We start from the raw sequence: 23,513 nt of genomic DNA on the forward strand, positions 1-23,513 counted from the left end.
CTTCTACCTCAGAAAAAATCAGGATTAGATGAACAGATCCGAGGTCAAAAAATTGGTGTAAAATTCTGGCTCTGCTGAAGTCAATGGCAACATTTCAGTTGACTTTAGTGGGGCCAAGTTTTCAACTCTGCAGTGGGAGGTCTCTCAGCCTTCATATGGTTTTAAATATTTAAGAGTGGGAGCTTTAAATATTTAAGAGTGTGTCCTCTCAAGTAGTTGTGTTAGATCAATACCTCCATCCTCCAATTACTTGTAATTAATGAGCAAAAATCTCTCCTTCAGTTGCTCAGGATTTCTGCTGCACTAAAGGAAAAAAACCCAAATACACTATTTTCTAATATACAAATAACATTTTTTTAAACAAAAAATAGCATATAAAAACCTCAGTCCTTTTCATATATCATAGACGCTAAAAATGAATATTTTCATCACTTTGCTAGAATACTTTTAAATTTATTTCATACTACATGTTCTAGCTCACTTTCACTTACATTTACAGGAATAATGTATATACACCAGCATAAGCACCTATATATGTGGCTGGTAGCTATTCAAGCTCTTGGAAGGAGGATGAGGAGCAGGGCAGAGTGTGAATCAGCAGATTCATTGTGCTTTGAAAGTACTGTGAGGGAGGTGGAAGAGCAGGAAGTGTAGGGCTTCAATGCCCCAGTGAGCCAGAGGCTCATGGGGGAGGTGTGGCAAACAGATGGTGCACTAGCTGCAGGTGGAATCCCCGTGGTACACGGACTGCCCACCACTGGGTCATGCAGCCCACTCACTCGGCTGCTCATATATCCTACAGTGTGTGCTGCACTGATCTCAAACAAATACAGTTAAACCACTACAAAACTGTATGTTGGCCGGTTCTTAAAGACTGCTACAGGAAGAAATTGTGGTCATTTCACTTTGAAACTAAAAACCATGATTCCAGTCAACATCTGCTCAAACCCATAAATATTCCTATGTTGAAACAGAACAACCAACAATAGTATTTATTTCTACAGTTCTTTTAATCAGGTTCTGAGCCACGTTACAAGCAATTATTTATGCCTCAAACCATCACCCTGTCAACCTGGGTACACTTACTATACCCATTTAAATAAATGTGGAAGTTAAAGTAGAGAGAAGTGATTCAAACACCATACAAGTCAGTTGTACATTTGGGAACAAAACTTTGAAAAGTTCAAGTTTCCAAATCTCTGCTCTGTTTATCTGACCATGCTATATTTCTTTCTATTTATCAATAATTTATTTAATAAGTTCCCAGTACTGCTCAGTCTATCAAATAAAGGAATCTCTTGCTTTCTCCTTGGTTGCAAAGAGTGTGCTACAACATATTAAAACAATCATATCACATTCATCATTGCGTTTATGACAAAATACAATAATGTCTTTTACATATATGCACATGCTCCACAAAACAATGCTGGAAGATTCTGAAAAAATATTTGCGTGTGGGATACAGGGGACAGATAGAAAATAATGTTGTCTAAAATAAAAGCAAGATTTAAACTAGTTATTTTCTTCCATTGGACTATGAGACTGGTAGTGTCACAACAATGATTTTGCCAAAAGATTGATGCCAGCAGCAGTATTAGGTTAGAACTACTATTTTAAACATTTAATTTTAAAACACATTTCATAGTTCATACATACTGAGACGCAAAAGAGTCTCACCATGTGAATTTTCAGATTTGTGTGTTGAATAAAACAGGCATAACTTTTTTTGAAGTAAGAGTAACTTTTCAAAGTAAACAATGAAAATTCTCTGAACAGGTTGTTGTAGAAAGTTTAATATGAAACTTTAATATGAAACTTACTTCAGTTTTTCTGCTTTAAATTGTTGTGTGCAGTCATCAAACAGTTTTTGGTTCATCTCCATGAAGAGTTTCAGAGCATTGTATATCAAGCCATGTATTGTCCTATAAGGAAAACTTCAGATTTAAACTCACAGTACTTTAAACTTTGCTCAGGTCAACATAAGCCAATAACTTACACAACTGGAAAATTACATCATATATATAGTAGCCCAATGTCTGACTAACGCTGAAATGCTGGCTGTTCCCTCTGGGCGGCGCTGTTGCCCGAGTCATGTCCTTCACCTCCCGCCATGGCCTTCAGCTGACTTCTGCGCTGCTCAGCCAGGCCGCCGTGGGGGAGCCCAAACGGCTGCTTGCTCTGCTTGCTCCCCTGTGGAAGCCTGGCTGAGCGGCACAGAAATCAGCCGAGTGCCATGGCAGGAGGTGAAGGGGCAGGGCGGTGACGTGCGGCATGACAGCGGTACTAGGCCCCGCCCCTGGCTGTGAACATCACCGCCCCACCCCCCTTCGCCTCCCGCAGTGGGGCTTGGTTGACTTCTGCACCACTCAGCCGGGCTGCCGCGTGGGAGCAAGTGGCACAAGCGACCATTTGGGCTCCATGCTCCCCATGCAGCACTGGAAGCGCGGTGCCCAAACAGCCGTTTGGGCTCTGCGGTCCCTCAAGTAAGAGGCAGGAGGGGGAGGAGAAGAGAGAGAGAGAGGAGGCGAGAGAGAAACACGGAGTGAGAGACCGGAGGCTCAGGAGAGAAGACCGACGTGGAGGAGAGACCTTAAAATCATGTCATATGATGGGCTAATTGGCTAGTTATTTTATAATACATGAAGACAAAACTAGTTAATGAAGTTTTATTTTAGCTACAAGTATGGTTAATGCAAATTCAAAATCATTAAATGTTTTAAGCAGCTTCAAATATAGTTTACTTACTCTAGAGCAGTATGTGCCACTTGTTACTGCAAAATGTTCTTTAGAGGTTCTAATTCTCCTTTATATAACATTGTGTATCAATATAGGATTGTTTTAGAAATTTAAAAATTGATACAATTTTAAACAAATAGCATTATTAGAAAAAAATAAAACGATTATAGATCTCACTATAAACATAAATTTATACTGTTAACTGAAATTCTGGAAATATTTCTATATGAATATAGAGATGCCAGCATAATGTAAAACAATTCTGAAAACATAACCACAAATGTACACAGTGGTAGAAATAAATAAAATAACAAATCACAATAACAGCAGGGCTCTTTAAAACTATGCCTGAGGGAATTCTGAGCTAATGCATAATGCAGAATTGGGACTGCAGAGCTACTGGCCACCAGTAGGGGCCACTGGACTCTAAAAAGCCCAAGCTCAGAGATAGAAATGTAGCGGTGTTAGTCTGGGGTAGCTGAAGCAAAAAATGCAGGACAATGTAGCACTACATTGTCCTGCATTTTGTTCAAGCTCAGAGAGAAGAGCACCTAGTCTCTTTGGGCTAGAGCCTGCACACTCTGCTTGATCCTATTTTCCCAGGCACAGGAGAGGGCCTGGGAAGCTCAGCTCTGACAAAAAGTCAGAATGGACAGGGCTGCACCACATCATGTTCCACTGCATAATAGTAAAGAGGAAGGGGGCAGTTAAGGCTTTGTGGGTGCTGGGGTCTGGGCTGCCGAGTACCTCATGGCTAGGCTCTGAAGAGAGGCAGGTTCTCCACAGCTGGGAGCTCTCATTAAAATAAGTAATTTTACACTTTAGGTATTCTCCCCTTCTTATCCACACCCACCCTGACTTAATTAACTCTGATGTAACACTCTGCTCTCTGTATCCCCGTTAGTTTCTTTCACTTCATGCACCTGTAACATCAACTCACAAAAGCTTATGCCATAAAAAAATAGTTTCTAAGGTGCCTTGTTGTTTTTGCTGAATCAAAAAGACTAACATGGCTACCTCTGAAATCTCTCTTTAATGTGCACCTCCCCAGGCACTTGAGACAGCTGCTGTAGGGGGTCACTAACAGGGAAAGGCCTGTTACAGGATTTGCTAGGTTTGAGAACAGCACTGACACCACTGGTGGCAGAGTCCCTGCTGGGCTCTTAACTACTAACAATTAATAAACTACTAAGGATAACTATATACAAGGCCTTAAGGAACACAGTCGAAGATGAGAAACTGCTAGCCCTTGACAAGCAAGGAAAAGCACTCAATTGAGCACCACAGATGGTAAGAAGAAATTGAGAGGGCCGGCATGTCTGCTATACCAGCACATGAGCACAGCACTCAAAGGGGGCAACACAGCTGGTCCTATGAATACCACTAAGGCAAAAATCTCCAGATGGCCAAGAATGTGTGTGTGTGCACTAGGGATGTAAGTGACTAGTTAATTACCTGATAAGCATAGTCAGTACTCGACTAGTCGCTCCCCCCAATTTCTGCCTCTGTATCAGAGGTACCAAGGGGGGGGGGGGACAGGAGTTGATGCTGGGGGGAGCTGTCTTAAAAGCCAGTTTCCCCCCCAACACCGTCTCCATGAGGGAATACGGAAGGCAGAGGCACAGCAGGGGAAATAGCACAAGCAGGGACGGAAGCAGTCCCACTCACGCGGGGTCCTGACTGCTGTTCCTCTCTCTTTGAAATGTACAAGAGCTGCCCACGGATGGCTCTTGTACATTTCAAAAGGAGAAGTGCAGCGGGACAGTGAGAGGCTCCCTTATCAATTAATTGATGGGAATTCCATCGACTACTTGATTAGCTGATTAAATTGAAATTTAACATCCCTAGTGTGCACATCTACAATGAAATCGACGTGAGTAAGCACTTGGAGAATTAAAGTTTACTGTATTAAAGTAATCTATTATAGTTACTGATCACCAGATCAGAAACAAAATCAGTTACAGAGTTAATTTGCATTATGCATGTGGGCTACACAGTGAGCCTGAGATTACTAGATTTCATAACTTTACTCATGCTCAGGATAGAATGAATGGATGGCCATAAAAAGTGAGGAAAAAACAACTGAAAGTAACCCATATTTACTATTCACAACATAAATCTTTTTTAGGATTAGTTTTTCTTTTCAAAGTAATCCACATTGTATTTTTAAAATCAACATATCAGTACCTGTATCCAATTACTGAATACATTTCCCTCAGAATATCTTTCACTGCAGTTTCTAGCAGATTGATCTGGCATCACTGGCCAACCAATCAATAGCTGTCACTCCATAGCAATGAGCTATGGAACAACCATATCACCAGCTCTTGGCATAGTAGCTCAAACAAAGTTATTGTATAGCTGAAGCAGCTGCAGAATGGAGCTAATTAGGAGTACTTTGAGTACAATGCTATTGTGTAGCTGGAAAGGGAAAATCAAAGGAGATATGTAGACAGAAAGAAAACAGGAGACAAATGCAGAGAAAGGGACGAAGAAAAAAGGAAGAATAAGAGGATTTTAATATGAATAATTATCAGTGGAAAAATGAGTCAAAGTTTAGAGGTCAACTAACAAATATGTGTCAAGTAACCACTAGACTATTACACAATATAAATTTATTTAATATAAGTAATCAAAAATAAAAGGAGAAAATCTAAAACAGACTTTTTACAGGAACAAGACCAATCTCTCAAATTCATTTCCTGGGTTCTCTGACAGTGGTGTGACACTTGACCTTCCTCATCTCCATTCACACTGTTAAGATCTTGGGAGAAATAGTGCTACTATGAATGATTTTACTAAAGCTACAATGCGCAATTCACAAACACAAAGCATTTTAATCCTAACTGAAATTAAAGTTCAGTACTGTCAGATAAGTAACAATAAGAACATTTAGAAAGTCCGTTAAATATATTAACCAAGATATTATTTGTACAAGAGTCTCTTACTTGTTCCAATGTGTCTTTGAATTTCTGTACAAGGATGGAAACATAATGGGCAAAATCTTTGCTGCATTGTCACTGATTAGACTCATAATATACTCATTATTCCAGTAGTATAGCGCTCGTTCTGCCACCTGAAAGACATGAAGATAAGCACACTACTTTATCTACCTTGCAGTTAGCATTTACATACCATAAAGTTTGCTAAACAGAACTAAAATTAGGAAATAAAATAACTTAAGTACCAAACTATTTTAAAAATCACCATCAAGACATTCAAAGTTATGGTTTACTTTTCAATCTGGATTAGAACTATGGATGAACATACCAGTTAAAACAGTTAACTGGTTAAATGATTACCCTGTCCTAAATTGGACTCAACAGTACTCACAAGCAGGGCAGAATTGATGGTGCTGCTAGCAGACTTGGGGTGAAGGACTGGCCCAAAACAAGACATACTCTGCTGCCCTCGCCTTGTTTGTCTTTCCATGGTACTGGATAGCATCCCCTCAGCCATTGCTTTTTATGTTTATTTCTCAATACCAGAGATGGAGAAATTGTGCCAAGAAACATGTGGTGCCAGAGGGGTGCTCTGCACTGAAGCTGAGGTGCTCAGAGCCACATCCAATTGGCTAAGCTCTCATGCTAGTCCAAGTGCTGCTTCTATTAGGATAGTCCTTGGTTCTTTGTATGAGGCTTGAAATCCTGACAGATTTGGCAACATTCTTATACAAGAACATCTCCCAGACACTCCAGACAACTTGAGTGTGAGTTGCTCACCAGAATAAGCTTGCTGCAGGAGGCAAAAGGTTTGAAGCCCAGATACGGGGGTACGCCCAACCCTACAAGTGAAGGAAGCCCTTGTTAACTAAAGGGGGAGGGTTGTCTAATTATATACATGAATACTATCTCTCTGTTAAAAGTAAGGCTAAATATAACTAAATTGGAGTATAATCACTGAACAAATGCCTTGCTGAAGCAAGAGGAGCTGTTCTAGCAACATGGGCAGAAAAGGAACAGAGTATGCACAGCTAGCCATGTCCCTTATACTGTGAGCATATGGTACCAGAGGGTGCTACAGCTGGACCAGATACCAAAGAGGGAAAATTCACTGGTGACAGTACACGTGCTTCTAAATGGACATAAGCAAGCACTCAAAGAACTGGCTAGCTAAATTTAATCTCCAGAAAAAGTGTTATGATTTTGTTTTACCGGTAACCATTTCTCTTCAATATTCTCATTCTCTATCACTTGAATCTCTGTTCTTTGATCATAAACTTATACCAAGAGACTCCATGGAGCCATAGTGTTGGCTCTATCCATATCCAGATTCAGTCTTGTGTTGTTCTATTGCATCTATCCATTGTCGTCTATTATCAGGATCCTGAGTTTGTGGGTACCAAATATGACAATTTACACTATCATCAAAATCACTGGGCGTAATAACAGCCTTGCTCGGACAAACTGAGCCCCTGTAGTCATACTCTATTTCATCTTCAGATGTGTAGTAACTTAAGAGTGTTGTTTTTCAAAACTACTCATTGGTTTTACCATTCATGAATTTGGTTGGTCTACTTGCTGAGGACCCTGCCAGAGCTCAACAGGGAGCCTGGACTCAGTCTCAGGATCCTTCTTGGAGCTGAAGGAATTCCAGCTCTGGCTGTCTGCAATGGAGACGTCACCCACAGCCACCATCAAGAAGGGGAATAGCAAGTGACTCCCGCCCATTGCAGCATCCTCTTACCTTGGGGATTGGAGTGATGGCTTGGAGGGGCACTATCTGAGTGACACACCTTGACTCTTGGGATAGCATCTGCTGTGTCTGTCCTCTCTTCAGCTCAGACTCGACTTCTCGCCTGTGACTGGTGGATCATGGGCTGAGCACTCCAGAGGGACACCTGGGAGCTAACCCCGCTGTAGCTCTATCTTTTAAATGTATTAAGAGCCACCAGGATCTTAATATATTTAAAAGGCAGAGGAGTAGCTGGGGACCGGGTGTAAGACAAGAATCAGCTGATTCCCGGCTTGCGCCCGGTCCCCCCCATCCTGCTGTGCATCTGCTTTTAAAAAGTATTAACAGCTACCAGGTGGCTCTTAATACATTTAAGGGGCTTGTGCCAGGTCCCCGCTACGCCTCTGCCTCTTTTGCCCCCCTTGGAGACAGTAAGGGGGGAACCAGCTTTTAAGAGGCAGCAACGGGGAGGGGGGGAAGGAAGCTACTAGTTGGGTCACTACTCGACTACCTGATAAGCATATGCTTGTTGCTTACATCTCTACTCCAGACCCGCAGAGCATGCTCTGACTTCAAAAGTGTATTAAAATGACCTAGGAAGCCCAGGCAAAGATTAGTGAACAGGCTGCAGGAGAGTGGAATACTCCAGACAACAAGAGAGAAGAGTGACTTTGAGAGGGGACTACTCAGTGGGCATGTTCCATAGGAAGTGCATTCTTCAACCACTACACACTTTCAGAACTTACAGGTCTAGTAGGGCTCTGCTCCTTTGGACTCTATTATTGTTGCGACTGGCTGCCTACACCAGAGGTGGGCAAAATCAGGCCCAGGATCTGGATCAAGAAGCTTTTCTCTCTGGTTCACCCAGTTGATTAGCAGAGCATGCAAACTTACAGCCACAGTGTGTGTTCAGCTGCCCCTCCTCCACCTTGCTCCAGCCTGCAGTCGAGATGCACCTAGGATTCTCCTGCTAGCCTTACAGAGCAGGGGATGGAGGTGGAAGGGAAAGGGGAGTGCTAAAGTCTGGGTCTGGTCCTGCCCCTGTACCCCATCTCTGCAAAGCAGAGGTCATGGAGAAGGAGATACACAATGCAGCTGCTCCAATCTGAAGCATGAATGACGACTCAAAGGCGTTCCTGTCTTGAGAGGCAGTGCACTGTTTCTAAAATTCCAGTGCTCGTTCTCATTCTCTCACCCCCCATACTTCAACTCTGCAGACTGAGGGAAGGGAGAGACAGAGACGGTCAGGTTTCCCGGTCTTAAAGAGACAGAGCATGGCTTCTCTCAAACTTACCCAACAGCAGCCAGCTCTCACACATTGTGTCACTGTCTCACACACCCATCTGTGAAACACTGCCTCTGTACCACACAGCTTCACAAAGTCTGTCTCTCACATACAGTCTCTCTCTCACATTCACACACACTCTCTCTGTAGCTGCAGCCCCACCCTTTCCACCTAAGGCCCCACCCATTTTTCAGGGGGAGGGAATGGAGCCAGCCTGTGACCACGTACCAAAATTCATGAAATGACCCCCCTGTGAAAATTATTGCCTGCTCCTGACTAAGACTATAGGGCTATGTCCCAAATGAAGGGATCTATAAGTAGGTACAGTAAACTTCTGATAATCCGGCATCTTTGGGACCCAGGGGGTGCCAGATTATCAGATATGCCGGACTATCGGAAGGGGGGGCTATGAGGGGTCTGGGGTGGGGGGAGATGCCACCCCAGACCCCTCATAGCCCCCCCTTCCGATAGTCTAGCTCTGCCCCAGGCGTCCCTGATTCAGCCGCTGCTGAAACTGACCAGCAGCGGTTGAATCGGAGACGCCTGGGACAGAGCAGCTGGAGTGCTGCCGGGCTGGTTCGGTAGCGCCGACCCTTGGCGCGGCGAGACCAACCCGGCAGCACCCCAGCCGATCTTGGGGACGCCTGGGGCAGAGCAGCTGGGGTGCTGTTGGGTTGGTCCCGCAGCGCCGCTCCTCGGCGCTACGGGACCAACCCGCAGCACCCCAGCTGCTCTGCCCCAGGTGTCCCCAAGTCAGACGCTGCTGATACTGATCAGCGGCTGACTCCAGGAAGCCCGAGGCAGAGCTGCTCTGCCACGGGCTTCCTGGAGTCAGCCGCTGGTCAGTTTCAACAGCGGCTGAATCTGGACGCCTGGGACAAAGCAGCTGGGGCGCTGCCGGGTTGGTCCCCGCAGCGGCGCCACACCTCGGCACTGCGGGGACCAACCTGGCAGCACCCCAGCTGCTCTACCCCAGGTGTCCCCAAGTCAGCTGCTGCTGAAACTGATCCTGGAATCAGCCACTGAAGCCTGGGGCAGAGCAGCTCGGACTTTCTGGAGTCAGCCGCTTGTCAGTTTTAGCAGCGGCTGAATAGGGAAAGCTGGGGGCAGAGCAGCTCCAATGGTCCGGCCGCCCGGAGCACTTCCGGGTTCCTGATGGTGCCGGACCATTAGGAGTGCCGGACCGTCAGATGCCGGACCATCGGAGTTTTACTGTAGTAGCTCAAGGAAGCAACTTCTATTCACTCTGGGGGGAGGACTTTGCTGGTGTCATTTCCCACATAGCCTAGGGAAGGGGAGCGCAATAATTTTTGCAGGGGAGCCACTTACTGGCCAGTTCTACACTTAAGAAGGGTGTGGGGCTAGGGACTAGCTCCTCCCTTCCCCAGAATTGTCTGTGGCCAGAGGCTTTGAATTAAAAACCTAGCAAAGGACTCCGAGGTCAGTCACTACCCAGCCTGGCAGCCACCTGGGACTGCTGCAGCTACTTAAAAGGCTCACAGCTCCGACCCCTGCTGGTGTAGCTTCGTGACTGGGAGCCATGTGTCATTCAAATAGATCCTGCTGCCTGGAAATGTGCTATAAATAGAAAGTGAACACATGCAGTCTGCGGGCTGAATCAAAGGGTTAGGTGGGCTGGATCTGGCCCCTGGGCTGCATCTTGCCCAGCTCCGGCCTACGGAAACTGGTGGAGAAGCAAGGTGCAGGTCCCTCTGCTGCATCTCCTCCGAAGGCCTAGATCAAGATATGGGTGGAAAGCCGAAGATCCACAGCTTATGGTCATGAACAGGTACCTCTACTGCTCTGAAAGAGTGGCAAATGGCAGAAAGTTGGGTGCAATAACCACTAAGTCACTTGGCCCTCTGAACTTCCTATCATGGGCTCACTAAAGCTAGGCACCCAACTATGTACTATTTTTTCCAGCATTTTTAACAGAATAAAATCAGCTATTTTAAAGAAGTTTTGTGCATATATATCTAAAATAGTCAATTTTCTAACAATGTACAAATCCTAAACTGAAGATCTGGTTTTATGGATTTCCTAGAAGTACAGACCTGGAAGTGTGGACTGGACACACATTTGGCTAGCTGTCTGAAAAGAGGCTCCATAACCTTTACAAATTCAGATGGTTCAATGACATCTAAAATTTCCTCAAGTTCATTTAAGAACATGACTTCTTTTGGACTGTGAGTCTTTGGCCAATATTTGAGCAGTGCCATCACCACCTGTAAAAAGAAAGTTTGCAGGTTAAAATTAATACAGTTTTCATAGCAGTATTTTTAAATATTTATCTTCCATTTTTGCAGTAAAGTGGATTTCTTACAAGAACTGTCATCATAAACTAGTACTTCTGTTACTGTATTACCAAAGTATAAGAAGTCTGGTTACTTACCTTGTACAGTAACTGGAGTTCTTTGAGATGTTCGATCCCTATGTATATTCCATTCAAGATGTGCATGTGCACCATGCACCTGAGACCATGAGAGGGTTTTTTTGCTAGCAGTATCTACTTGTCCATGACTGCACCCTTGTCCTCCACTTGCTCCAAACCAAGGATGTAAGGGGTGATGTAAACTGCCTCTAATTCTTTCACTCTGGATAACAATCCAAAACAGAGGGGAGAGAGAGCAGGGATGGCACATCTTGGATAACTCCAGTTACTGTACAATCACATTCTTCTTTGAGTGATGGTCCTTCTATGTACTCCACTCAAGGTGACTCGTAAGGATTGTGTGAGGAACCCTGCTGTATTACAGAACAGAACTGCTCTGCTACAAGGATGCATATGTTGTAGAAGTGTGTACCAGGGTGTAATGTCTCACAAAGATATGCACTGAGCTCCACATTGCCACACTACAGAACAAAAGGGGAACACTTTGAAGTTGAGTGGAACTCAAGAGCAGAGAGAGACACTGGGTTCCCTTCTGGGTTCCCAGAAAGACTAGAGGAAGACCCTGAACACAAGTGGAGAGAAAGCCCATCAGGCCTGGACCAGGCCTACAGACTTTGTGTGAGATGCTGGGACTTCTTGGTGAAAACTCCGGACTGTGAGAGACTGAAGGTGACTTAGCCTCACAGCTGAGTCACATGGCAAAAAAGCTTACTTGCATGTAAATGGAGGTTCTTTGAGATGGATGGTCCCTATCTGTATACCATTGTGGGTTATGCATGTGTACCATTTACCCAGAGATAGAGAATGTATATGTTGTCTGATCTATACAAATGCCCTGGCTTGCTTCATGCCTCTGACCAAGGAGATAAAGGGCAGACCAACCACCTCTTCAATTCAAACCAGACAAGATTTAAAGCTGAAGGGAAGGAAGGCAGGTACAGGCAGTCCCCGAGTTACGCGGATCCGACTTAAGAACGGGGCTTTTCTCGCCCCGGAACTCGCGGGCGGCGGGACCACCCAGACGCGCAGTGGTCTCGCCACCGCGTCCTCTGGGGCGAGAAAAGCTGCTCCGGGTGTCCCTGGTCTGCTGGGGGGGTCCCCAGCAGACCAAAGACACCCCGAGCAAAGCTACAGAGGCGGCGGGGTCCCGCGCCTCCAAGGCTTTGCTCGGGGTGTCCCTGGTCTGCTGGGGATCCCTCCCAGCAGACCAGGGACACCCGGAGCAAAGCCGCGGAGGCGGCGGGGTCCCGCGCCTCTGCGGCTTTGCTCCGGAGCAAAGCCTTGGAGGCGCGTGACCCCGCCGCCTCTGCGGCTTTGCTCCGGGTGTCCCTGGTCTGCTGGGGACCCCCCCTAGCAGACCAGGCTTTTGTTGTGGACGCCTGGGGTAGAGCAGCTGGGGTGCTGCCGGGTTGGTCCTGGGGGGACCTACCCGGCAGCGCCCCAGCTGTTCTGTCCCAGGCTCCAGATTTAGCCACTGCTGAAACTGATCAGTGGCTGATTCCAGGAAGCTGGGGGCAGAGCAACTGTGCCTCGGGCTTCCTGTAGTCAGCCCCTGGTCAGTTTCAGCAGCAGCGGCTGAATCTGGAGCCAGTTCCGAGTTACGTAAAAATTCAACTTAAGAACAAACCTATAGTCCCTATCTTGTACGTAACCCGGGGACTGCCTGTAGTGGAAAACACACTGGGAGCAAACACGAAGAACCTCCAGCTAGAGGAAAGTTTACTTCTTGTTCAACTAATGGTACCTGCTGAATCCCACTTTGGGTGACTAACAAGTAGTATCTAAGTATGAGGAGGGCCTGAGGATGAAGAAGTAGGGTTGAACAGAGAAACACTGTCCCACAGAAGGCATCAGCTGCTGAGTCATGTACTAGAGTGTAATGCCTTGCAAACATGTGTCTGGAGCGCCATCTGGCCAATAGAAAGGGTATTCTTAAAGATGGGAGTAAGAAAACCAGATTTTTTTTGATATCTATACTAACTCCCAGTGAGGAAAGGAGGCGGACCATCATAGACATGGACATATAGGCTGAGATTTGGTAATGAGGAGCCAATTATCAAGGTATGGGAAATTGAGGAGGCCATGACATCTCACATGAGTTGCTACCAGTGAAAACATCTTGGTAAAAACTAGAGTGGTGGTAGATATTCTGAAGGATAACACTTTGTACTGGAAATGGTCAGAGCATCCCTAGATCTAAGAAATTGTCTCAGAGAAGGATAAATATCAATGTGACAGAAAGCTTCCTTCACAGATAGCTGCAGACCACACTCCCCCCCCCCCCCCGAGAAGGAATTATTATTACCAACATTATTGTGAAGTGTAAGTTTGTGAATGAAGTGGCTGAGATGGCAGAGGTCAGGGATTGGTTTTCATCCAGCCTTCTTCTTAGATATGAGAAAGTAGTTTGAGTAAAAACCTATAACCTGATACTGTGGTGGAACATGTTCTATTGCTCATTGCTGTAAGGAATTCACATCTTGAGCAAGAACACTGTCATGAATATGGTCCCCAAAGGGAGCTGGACTGGGCAGTTTTGGAAGAGGCAGCGTTGCAAACTTGATCATATAGCCATTGTGGAAGATGTTCAGCACCCATATGTCCATCACTATCACACTCAAGGTGTTTAAAAAGAGTTCTAGGTGATCTCCAAATGGAGTACTGAGTTTGGGAGGTGGTGTGCTCAGTGAGTCATGACTCTCAAGCACCAAAGGATAAATGGGCACAAATCAGATATCAGGAAAGATAACATACAAATGCACATAAACCTGTAGAACACTTTAGCTTCCCTGGACATTCAGAGATGGATTTAAAAGTAGCCATACTTCTACAAAATAACTTTAAAACCTTATTACAAAGGGAGACAGCTGAACTGGAGTTAATTTGGGAATTCAATACAATCAGTTTAGGACTGAAAGAGGATCTTAACTGGTTAATGCACTACAAAGGCAATTTCCCCTCTTTTGATATTTACATCTCCACATCACATGCTGCAAATGAGACACATCCACCCTGACTTGATTAGCTTGATTAACATGAAGTGGGTTACCTATGAACACTTATGTCCTAATAAATCTGTTAGTCTTTAAGGTACCACACGACCCTGTGTTGTTTGTGAAGATACAGACTAACATGGCTATCCCCTTGGAAACTGGTTGGAGAAGTGAGATTCATTGAGGGGGAGGTCCTCAATGGTACTCTGGACCTTCCTGGAGAATTTTGAGGCACCGGGACTCCCTTTACATAACAGCGATACACATGGCTCTGAGGAACTATCGGCCACATCAACTATTGGTTGTTAACTTTCCTTCCTCTGTTGGAGCTTGGAAATTACAATAACCATGTTGTGGGGGGCTGTGGGCAATTTCTCAAATTTAGCATAGTTTGGGAAATCATATTTAAGCCAACTATCAAGCAGTAGTGGCTAACTGAAGACTGGAGATGAGAAAACTTTCCTCCCAAATAGATCTAAACATTTATCATCCTTGACTATAGGAACAGATCTAGGGGTGTTGTTGCCTGGACATTTCCAAAGTGGCCTGAACCACCAATGAGTTAGGAGCTAGGTGAAAGAATAAGAATTCTTAACCCTTAGCCAGGACATCTCTCTACCCCTTTTTTGATAGGAGTGCTGGTGGCAGAGGTGTGCCATATGGTTCTAGCCAGCTTCAGTGAGGCCTCATTTGCGGGGAGGACTATTCTTGTAGAATTTTAACAGAAAAGTTCTCTGGAAACTCTGGGAGAAGGGCTGAGAACAGCCTGAAGTTACTGGTGGGAGGGGGAAGAGGAGGAGATGCCAAAGTCACCATTTCATCTGGCAATGAAGATGATAGTCTGGCCAGTTCCAGTGGAACTGTTGGAACCAAGGTGTAGTGCTTCTGTTCTTTAACTGGATGGGGGATAATTTTGATGGTTCCTTGGAGAGAAAGCAGGTATTGACTCTTTGGAGGATTGGATAGATTCTGAAGGATGGATGGGTTGTCAGGTGGTTGGGGGGTTTGCAAGGCATTGAGTACCAGTTACCCCAAGCTGAATGAAGCAATGATTGGTCTCACGGCAATGCAGATCTCCTGGAAAATGGGTAAGATTACTATGGGAGTAGCAATTCCACTGATGATTCTGAATCTCGGTGGGAAAAGTCTGACTTGGGTTCCAGTTGTGATACCACTAGTGCCACTGGAGAGGTGTAAGAAGTGTACAGAGAGGAGGCGGCAGAGTAAAAGGTTCCATCCTGCAGCTAAGTCTCTTGTGGGAAATATAAGCTCCCTGGAAACAGAGGTTCCCAATAGAGAAGGGGATTCTGGACTAGAAGGTGGCATAGTAGTTGGCAAGTCATTCTGCCACACTGCCTGAAGTATGGGGAGGAGGGCAGAGCGAGGGGGTACTGACTGTTTGGGTTCAGACTATGGATTCATTGAACAATCAATCAGGAATCTTCTACAACTGCACTCTGGTGGATTAATAAGCTTGGTAAGAAGACTGACAAATATTACCTTCGGAGGGGATATGAGGGTTCCTGGGACAATACAAGTGAGTATCATGCTCATTTCTTACCAAGAAGGCCCAGGAGTAAGTAGGCCACACAGAACTTGAATTCTGGGGCATACTAGGCATCCCATATAATGGTGAGGGGGCACTTCAAGCGCCTGGGCCCTTTAACTCTTGATTATTAAACTTATCTGAGAACAAGTACAAAAATCTAACTAAAGCTGTGGATGCTGAAGAGTTCCATCTCAGATCATGCGTGGCAGAAAGGTACTGGACTACAGGCTGAACTTCTCTAGTCCAGCACCCTCAGGACCTGACTGGTGCCAACCCAGAGAAATTGCTGAACCACGGGAGGTCAATATTATCTAGCAGCATTACTAACACTTCCACTGCTTAGTGGAGTCTTAGAAGACATTTAGGAGTAAATAAATGCTAAACAACAGCACAGAACACTGAGAGCCAGGACTGGTGGCTGTAAACAAGCCTTATTATGACAGTGGGAAGCATAACCATATATCCCATGCCAGCTTACTAAAATCATGCTGGGCCATCGATGTTGCAGGAGTTGAAAGGTTCAGCTTGTAGTGGTCATTCCACACATCCTCAAATAAACTCAGTTTAGAGCACAAGGGTGCAGGTATGGACCAACAGACACTGCTAGTAAAAAAAAATCTCTGGAACACAGACCATATGTACACATTGAGCGGCCTAGATATAGAGATACATCATTTGAAAGAAAAACCAAAGGATTCTTGTCCTCAATCAGTGATCAAGCATGTTGCTTTGGCATGGAAATTACTATTCCCAGACTAACACTTGTTATTGAACTGAGAATGTTAAAAAGTGCTAGTCCAAATATGAACAGTTACAGACATTTAAAATAAATGTATGAAAGTCATTATTTAAGAGTAATGCAAGGAATTCCGATGCCAAATAATGTCATTAACTTACATATAGGCTTGAAATTTCTGTCTGTGCAACATTAACACAACTCAGGTCCTAAGGGACACCAAGAAGGTTCCCAGTAAGATGTGCGCCTGTAAAGCAGTTTTCTGAGCTTTGCATAAATCCTACATAGGCAGACAGCACAACTGATTAGCGGGCGTGGGATGGGGGGAAAGGGTGGAAGAGATGCTCACTGAGCAAGCAGCTAAATGGAGCTAGCTCCTTGCTTGAACTGAGGAGCTCCCAGACCCAGTAGAAAGGGAGATGGAGACAATTAGTAGCTGGGGGGATGGGGAATGAGTGAGTAAGTAACTGGCTGATAAGAAGTAAGAGGGAAGGGGAATTTAGAGTGTCCCTCTGTAGGAGAAACAAAAAACAGGACTATGCAGCACTTTAAAGACTAACAAGATGGTTTATTAGGTGATGAGCTTTTGTGGGCCAGACCCACTTCCTCAGATCAAATTGTGGAAGAAAATTGGCATGACCATATATCCCAAAGGGATACAATAAAAAAAAGTGAACACATATGAAAAGGGCAAATCAAATTTCAGAACAGAGGAGGGATGGGGGGGGAGGGTAAATGTCTGTGAGCTAATGATATTAGAGGCGATAATTGGAGAAGCTATCTTTGTAATGGGTAAGATAATTAGCATCTTTGTTGAGACCCTGGCGTAAAGTGTCAAATATAAGCATGAATGACAGTTCAGAGGATTCTCTTTCAAGTCTGGTGTTAAAATGTCCTCTGTAGGAGAGACAGAAACTCAGTGCTCTCAAGCCTTCTGGAAAGGGGGAGACAAGGGACAGGCTGCATGGAATAGGGGGGGGAAAGAGGGTGGATGGGTGCTGGCATCTGTTCAGTGAGATAGAGGCAAGGGGCAGTTTGTTTGGAGTGTCTGACTAACTGCAGTCCTTGCTGTCTGACTGGGTTGAGGGGGGGGGAGCAGGCTGCAAGGGAAGTGTGTGTGCCAGGAAATTACATTTTAAACAAAGTTTACAGAGGCATTAATGGCTTAAGAAAAGAAAGAAAAAGATTCTTTTAACAGAATATTTTTGGAGTATTGCAGATATCTAAAACTCTGAACTTAATGCTTTTTGAAAAATCTGTGTTACTAATAAATACATGTATTGCATTAGGACCAGATCTTTGCTATTTGGTAGAGCTGTGGCTCTTACGAGCCAGAAGTAGCAAATACTAGCTTGAGCTGTTAGAAAGGTTGATACATGCACTCAAAGGGTAGTGTTATTCTTTTATTTCAAATTAAATATCATTAAGAATTGCTCCCTGTTAAATATTCCTTGTTTTAATATATTTTCTTCTACATATATGGACTGCTTAAAATTATCTGTGTCTGTGTTTTGTTTGTATTGGTGGTGCACATCCACACACACAATCTCAATACTGGAGGTGCACATAAGAGATTTCAATCCGCTGAAGGATAGGAAAATGTTAGAAGGAACACTGGACACCAAGAATTTTTTCTTATGTCGCTTTTTTACTTAAGATCTGATCCTGAAAACCCTAACACATGCAATTCCAGGTTTGCAAGATCAGGCTTCTAAATTGTAAAAGGTTATTTTTGGATAAAAGACATAAGAAATTCACAGATGACTGCTGTGAATATATATGTGACTTTTCAATGCCAAAACTGATAGTGATGATAATAATACAGTTATATCTCATATCTTCGTTTCGCTATACTTTCCAAAGGTTTAGGCAGGCTAAGAACATAAGAATGATCATACTGAGTCAGACCAAACATCCGCCTAGCCCAGTATCTTGTTCTTCGACAGTGGCCAATGCCAGGTGCCCCAAAGGGAATGAACAGAACAAGTAATCATCAACTGATCCCTCTCCTATCATCCATTCCCAGTTTCTCACAAATAGTCAGTAGTGACACGATACCCTACCTAGTAGCCATTGATGGACCTATCCTCCATGAATTTATCTAGCTCTTTTCTGAACCCCGCTAAAGTCCTAGTCTTCAAACATTCTCTGGCAAGGAGTTCCACAGATTGACTGTGTGTTGCATGAAGAAATACTTCCTTTTGTTTGTTATAAACCTGCTACCTATTAATTTAATTTGGTAACCACTAGTTCTTATGTTATGGGAATAAGTAAATAACTTTTCCTTATTTACATTTTCCATGCTAGTCATGATTTTACAGACCTCTGGAATATGCCCCCTTTGTTTCCTCTTTTCTAAGATGAGAAGTCCCAGTCTTTTAATCTTGCCTTATATCACAGCTGTTCTAAACTCCTAACCCTTTTAATTGCCCTTTACTGATTTTTTCCCAATGCTAGGATATCTTTTTTGAGGAGGTGACCATATCTGCATACATTATTCAAGATGTGGGTATACCATGGATTTATATAGAGGCAATAAGATATTCTCTGTCTTATTTTCTATGCCTTTTAAAATTATTCCTAACATTGAGTGGATGTTTTCAGAGAAATATCCACAGTGATTCCAAGATCTCTCTTTTGAGTGGTAATTGCTAATTTAGTCACCATCATTTTGTATGTATAAAGACCTTAAAATTTGGAAAATATTTTTCCTGGGGGAGTTATACGCATAAATAGTGAATTGTTAATACTTGTATAACACCACATCAATTGTATCAGTTCTTATAACAGTTACAAGTACCCTTAAAACTTAAATAAAGTTTCAAAGAATACAAAGGATGGCTTTTTTCATGCTGTTGCTTCACATAGAAATGGCATGACGTAGGACAGTTTGCTGAGGCCATTTTGACTATTAAATGCCTTCTAGTGGTTTTGATTACAAAATGAGATGAATGCTTTTATTATGAATGTCAATTTTTTTCAGATGTTTTTCTCCAGTCATCAATAAAGACACAGTTCAGATTTGTGTGTTATATAGTTATGCAAACAGAATTTTTAAGTCTGTGGCAGTGTCAATGAATAATGTATTAAGTTTGGTGTCAAATTATTTTCTTCACACTAGCTAAGAATTTCAACTAATGTGTAATTTCTACATGACTGGAATAATTCTTCAACCTCAAATGTAAGAATCAATTTGGGAATGCCACTACTGTCATCACTGCAAAGCTAATTCTAGAACAGACCTTATTAAGAGCTATGCCTAACTGATGGACTGGGGAGAACTAAGACTAATTACGCCATCATATAGATAATTCAAAAGGCATAGAAAAGAGGTGGGAAAAGAAAGAGGAAAAGAAATTGCTCTCACCTGCTTGCGTCAGGTGCACAGGACTCTACTAAGACTGCAGTGTTGAGGCTATTTAGTGCATAAAGGTGGTGGAAATAATATTGTAAATAAACTGCACCAGGTGTGTTACCAGCAAAAAGGTCTGAAAACTGTTTGTGGAACTCCAACAGTGGCAAGAGTGAGTGGGTTTTAACACAGGATAGCTCCCTAGAAACTACTTCTTCATCACCCCCAATCTGGGAGTGGGGTAGTGTCACTGTTTTGGTGCCTCTGTGCCAATTCATTATTTCCAGCTGTTGATCAATGAATCTGCACTGAAGGACTGAAACATTGACAGGGATCTTGCAGCAACACAGCTTCCTGTCATTTTCAGTCTGTGCAATGCATATCTACTAGTGATGTTAGCATGTACCTGTTTACACGATTAACCAACAAACATAAGCTCATTGGTTAATCCTAATGGTTACATGCACCTCCCCACCCCCGCCTCAGCAAGGAAGGGAGGTTGAGCCAGTGCCTTTGGGGAGCTGGCTCCCCCTCCTCTGCTGTCCCCCTCTCTGCATGGGTGCCAACTCCTGTGGAGCCACTTGCTCCTCCTGACCCCCACAGAGGCAGGCAGGAGTTGATGCTCAGGAGGAAAGGGGAGCATGCCTGTCCTTCCTCCCTCCCCCGCATGTAAATGTGTAACCACTAAAAAATGCATTTATACAAATATACATTTAACCTCTCTAGTATCTACAAATGTCAATGACAAACACACCTGTATGTCATTTAAAAACTTGCTTTCTTTCCCCTTCCCCTTTATTCCATTCTGCAGATTTTGATTTTTTTATCCCCTAGAAAAAAACAGCAAATACTCCCAAGGGGTGGGGCCATGTGGTGGGGTGGGTGCTGGTACCAGGGGTTGGGGCCGCAGGCAGGTTGCTGCTGCTGGAGTTTGTGGCCACATGGTGGGCAGGCTGGTTGCTACCGCTGGAGTTTATAGCCAGGTGGCAAGTGGGTGGACTCCTGCTTCCAGAGGCTGTGGCAAGCAGCTGCGTGGCTGGGTGAAGTGCTAGCTGCTACACCTATTCTGTACTGGGGAGGGTAACCCTGACTCCCCAGTGCTCCTGATGGGCCCAGGGCTTGTGCTGGTGAGAGTCAGGAGAAACATTGCTTCTACCACCACTGTTGGAGATGCACTACCTTCTCTTCCACATCTTTGCTCAGCCCGAGAACACAGCATGAGAAAGTTCAGAGGCAGCAAACCTTTATGGATGATTAATGCCCTATCATCATTTGTTACCACTGTGAAACCTCCATTGTAACACGACTAGAGAGAGGTATGTTTCAAAATATAAAACCTCTAGCATTGTAACAAGATATATAAATAAGAACATCTTAGTTCTCATTTCAACAATATTTAAAGGACAAGTATCTGAACCTATTTATAAATACAGTTAACATTTTTTCTGGCAGATAATGTGCAGTCACAGGTGTCACAGACTTGGTGAGTAGAGGACAAAATGTATAATGATATATACTTCATTTTAAATGTATATAGCATAAATTAAAAATAGACTGTTTGTTCTACATTTTCTTAGGGGTAGCTTGTGGATTGCACTTAAATTAAAAAAGCGATCTAGTGCTGAAAACGTTTGGACACTACTGCACTATAGTATATATTATTTTGCACTGCATTTAGATTTATCAATATACATTTTAACTTCATTTCTTCAAAAGATTATTTTTACCCTGTGTTTCTCCCTCTTTCTTTCTGCATCATGGTTCCCTCCAATTTCAACTCTCCTTCCCATTTTGTGTGTAGTTGTCTGATTGTGGTGGATTCCTCTGCAGTTCCTGCCACAATCAGATAATGGTAGCAAACACCATATGGAAGTGTTCTGTGTAAGGATAAAAATGCTCAATACTTCTCTCCTGGGAAATATCTCAAATTAAAACCTCCTTTTTCTGAATGTTAAGAAAACTATTAGGCTTTGTTTACACTGCAGGGTTTTTGTGCAAGAAGCTTTCTGCGGAAGAGATCTTCCACAAAATCTTCTTGAGCAAAAGCAATGTACTTTTGCATAAGAGAGCACCCACACTGCATAGACACTCTTACGCAAGAAAGCTCTTATTGCCATTAACAGGATGGCCATCAGAGTACCTGTGCTTTTTTCTGATGGGCTCTTTTTACGCAAGAAACTTCCGCGGAGAATCCACACATGCCTTTTTGCGCAAGAGCTGTAGCGCAAAAAGGAGTTATTCCTCGTGGGGAGAATAACAACTCTACCCAAAAAAGCCCTTTGTTATGCCGTTTTACTGTAAATTTTCTTGTGCAAAAATGTGATTGAGGTGTGGACGTTCCACTAGTTTTTGCACAAAAACCTTGAAGTGTAGACGTAGCCTTAATGTGCACTGAATATGCATTGCCAAAAATCCATAGGGCTCTAGGGAACCCCCTTCCCTCCCCCCCAACTCCTAAAAAGTAAGAACTAAGACCACCAAATTTGGCATGCAGCTTCCTCTCATCATAACTTAAAGCAAAGTAAGGGTTTGAGTTGTGCCAAGACAAAGGGATGTGCCTAGAATTTGACTGTTTCTCAGAAAGGGAAAAAGGGAGGGGTGTGGTAGGAGGGAATTACACTTTAGAATGACCACGGGGGGGAGGGGGCAGCAAGGGGCCAGAGATGGGTATCGGGATGGATATAACCCCATTGAGCCAGCAGGGGAGGAGAAAGAGACAGCCATCTGCTACATTTTTCAGAGAGTTTGTCTATATATGTCTGTCTTGTCACTCTCCCTGGGCTGTGCCAACTGCAGCTGCAGTGGCCATGGAGAGGTGCTTCTCACCTGGCCCTAAGCTACTGCAGTGAGAAAGGGCTGAGACAGTCCTCGCTCTGTAGGGCAGCCTGCATACTGAACCTCTTGTACCCAACCCCTCCCCAGAACAAACAATTTAAGTGAAGAAAAACAAAACTTATTTGAGTTAAGGATCCAAGCAACGCCAGGTAAATCTTCTAGTTTATACTGTATTTAAAGACTAAGCATTTGCCAACAAATTGTTTATTTCAAACAAAAGTTAAAAAGAGGGTAGGCTCTGCTCCAGAGAGGTCTAACAGCTAAGCCTATTCCCTAAAGATTTTTTAAGTGGTTAAACATTCACTAGGAAGACCGTGTATGCACCATGGATTGTTAGTATTATATACATTTGGAATATTTCTATTAGAGTGACTGGAGTAATATCTTCTTTCAAAAAGGGCATACATGACAGAAACAGAGGAGGTTACTCATTTGTGCAGTAACTGATACTTGAGATTAGCATCCCTGTGGGTTCTCTACAGTAGGTGTCTATGCATCCCTGCACTGTCAAGTGTCCTCGTGGGCTGCACAGGTGCACTGCCAGGAACAGATGCCTTTGGTGCCCTGACCTTACGCATGTGTGGGTGCCCTTCTTAGTTCCTTCTCTACAACAGAGACTACACCAAAACTCTGAAGTAGAGGGGAAGAGGTGGGTAGTGGAGCATCCACTCATCTCAAATAACATCAGTAACTGCACAGGTAACTAGGAAGTTTTTGGTGTATAGGAAGTTTATGAAGAATGTTGGGGATAACTGCTTGGTACAAATCCTGAAGGAACCAACCAGGGGTCATGCGCAGCTTAACCTGCTGCTCACAAACAGGGAGGAACAAGCAGGGGAAGTGAAGGTGGGTGACAACCTGGGAAGCAGTGATCACGAGATGGTAGATTTCAGGATCCTGACCAAAAGAAGAAAGGAGAGTAGCAAAATACACACCCTGGACTTCAGAAAAGCAGACTTTG

The 23,513-nt window shown here is 43.9% G+C and overlaps 1 protein-coding gene across 4 annotated transcripts in view; it reads right to left on the bottom strand.

Annotated features, from left to right (window-relative positions):
* PPP2R5C (protein phosphatase 2 regulatory subunit B'gamma) overlaps nucleotides 1-23,513 on the bottom strand; it is a 187,862-nt gene that overhangs the window by 16,031 nt on the left and 148,318 nt on the right. For all 4 annotated transcript variants that reach the window (XM_014571983.3, XM_075926558.1, XM_006119994.4 and 1 more), the window contains 3 exons: nucleotides 10,750-10,920; nucleotides 5,685-5,812; nucleotides 1,821-1,922 (listed from right to left, as the gene is read on the bottom strand). In XM_014571983.3, coding sequence (XP_014427469.1) covers nucleotides 1,821-1,922; nucleotides 5,685-5,812; nucleotides 10,750-10,920 — 401 coding nt within the window. The remainder of the gene's footprint in view (nucleotides 1-1,820; nucleotides 1,923-5,684; nucleotides 5,813-10,749; nucleotides 10,921-23,513) is intronic.

Source organism: Pelodiscus sinensis, chromosome 4, assembly GCF_049634645.1.
Source record: "Pelodiscus sinensis isolate JC-2024 chromosome 4, ASM4963464v1, whole genome shotgun sequence".
In the NCBI taxonomy this organism is placed as follows: Eukaryota; Metazoa; Chordata; order Testudines; family Trionychidae; genus Pelodiscus; species Pelodiscus sinensis.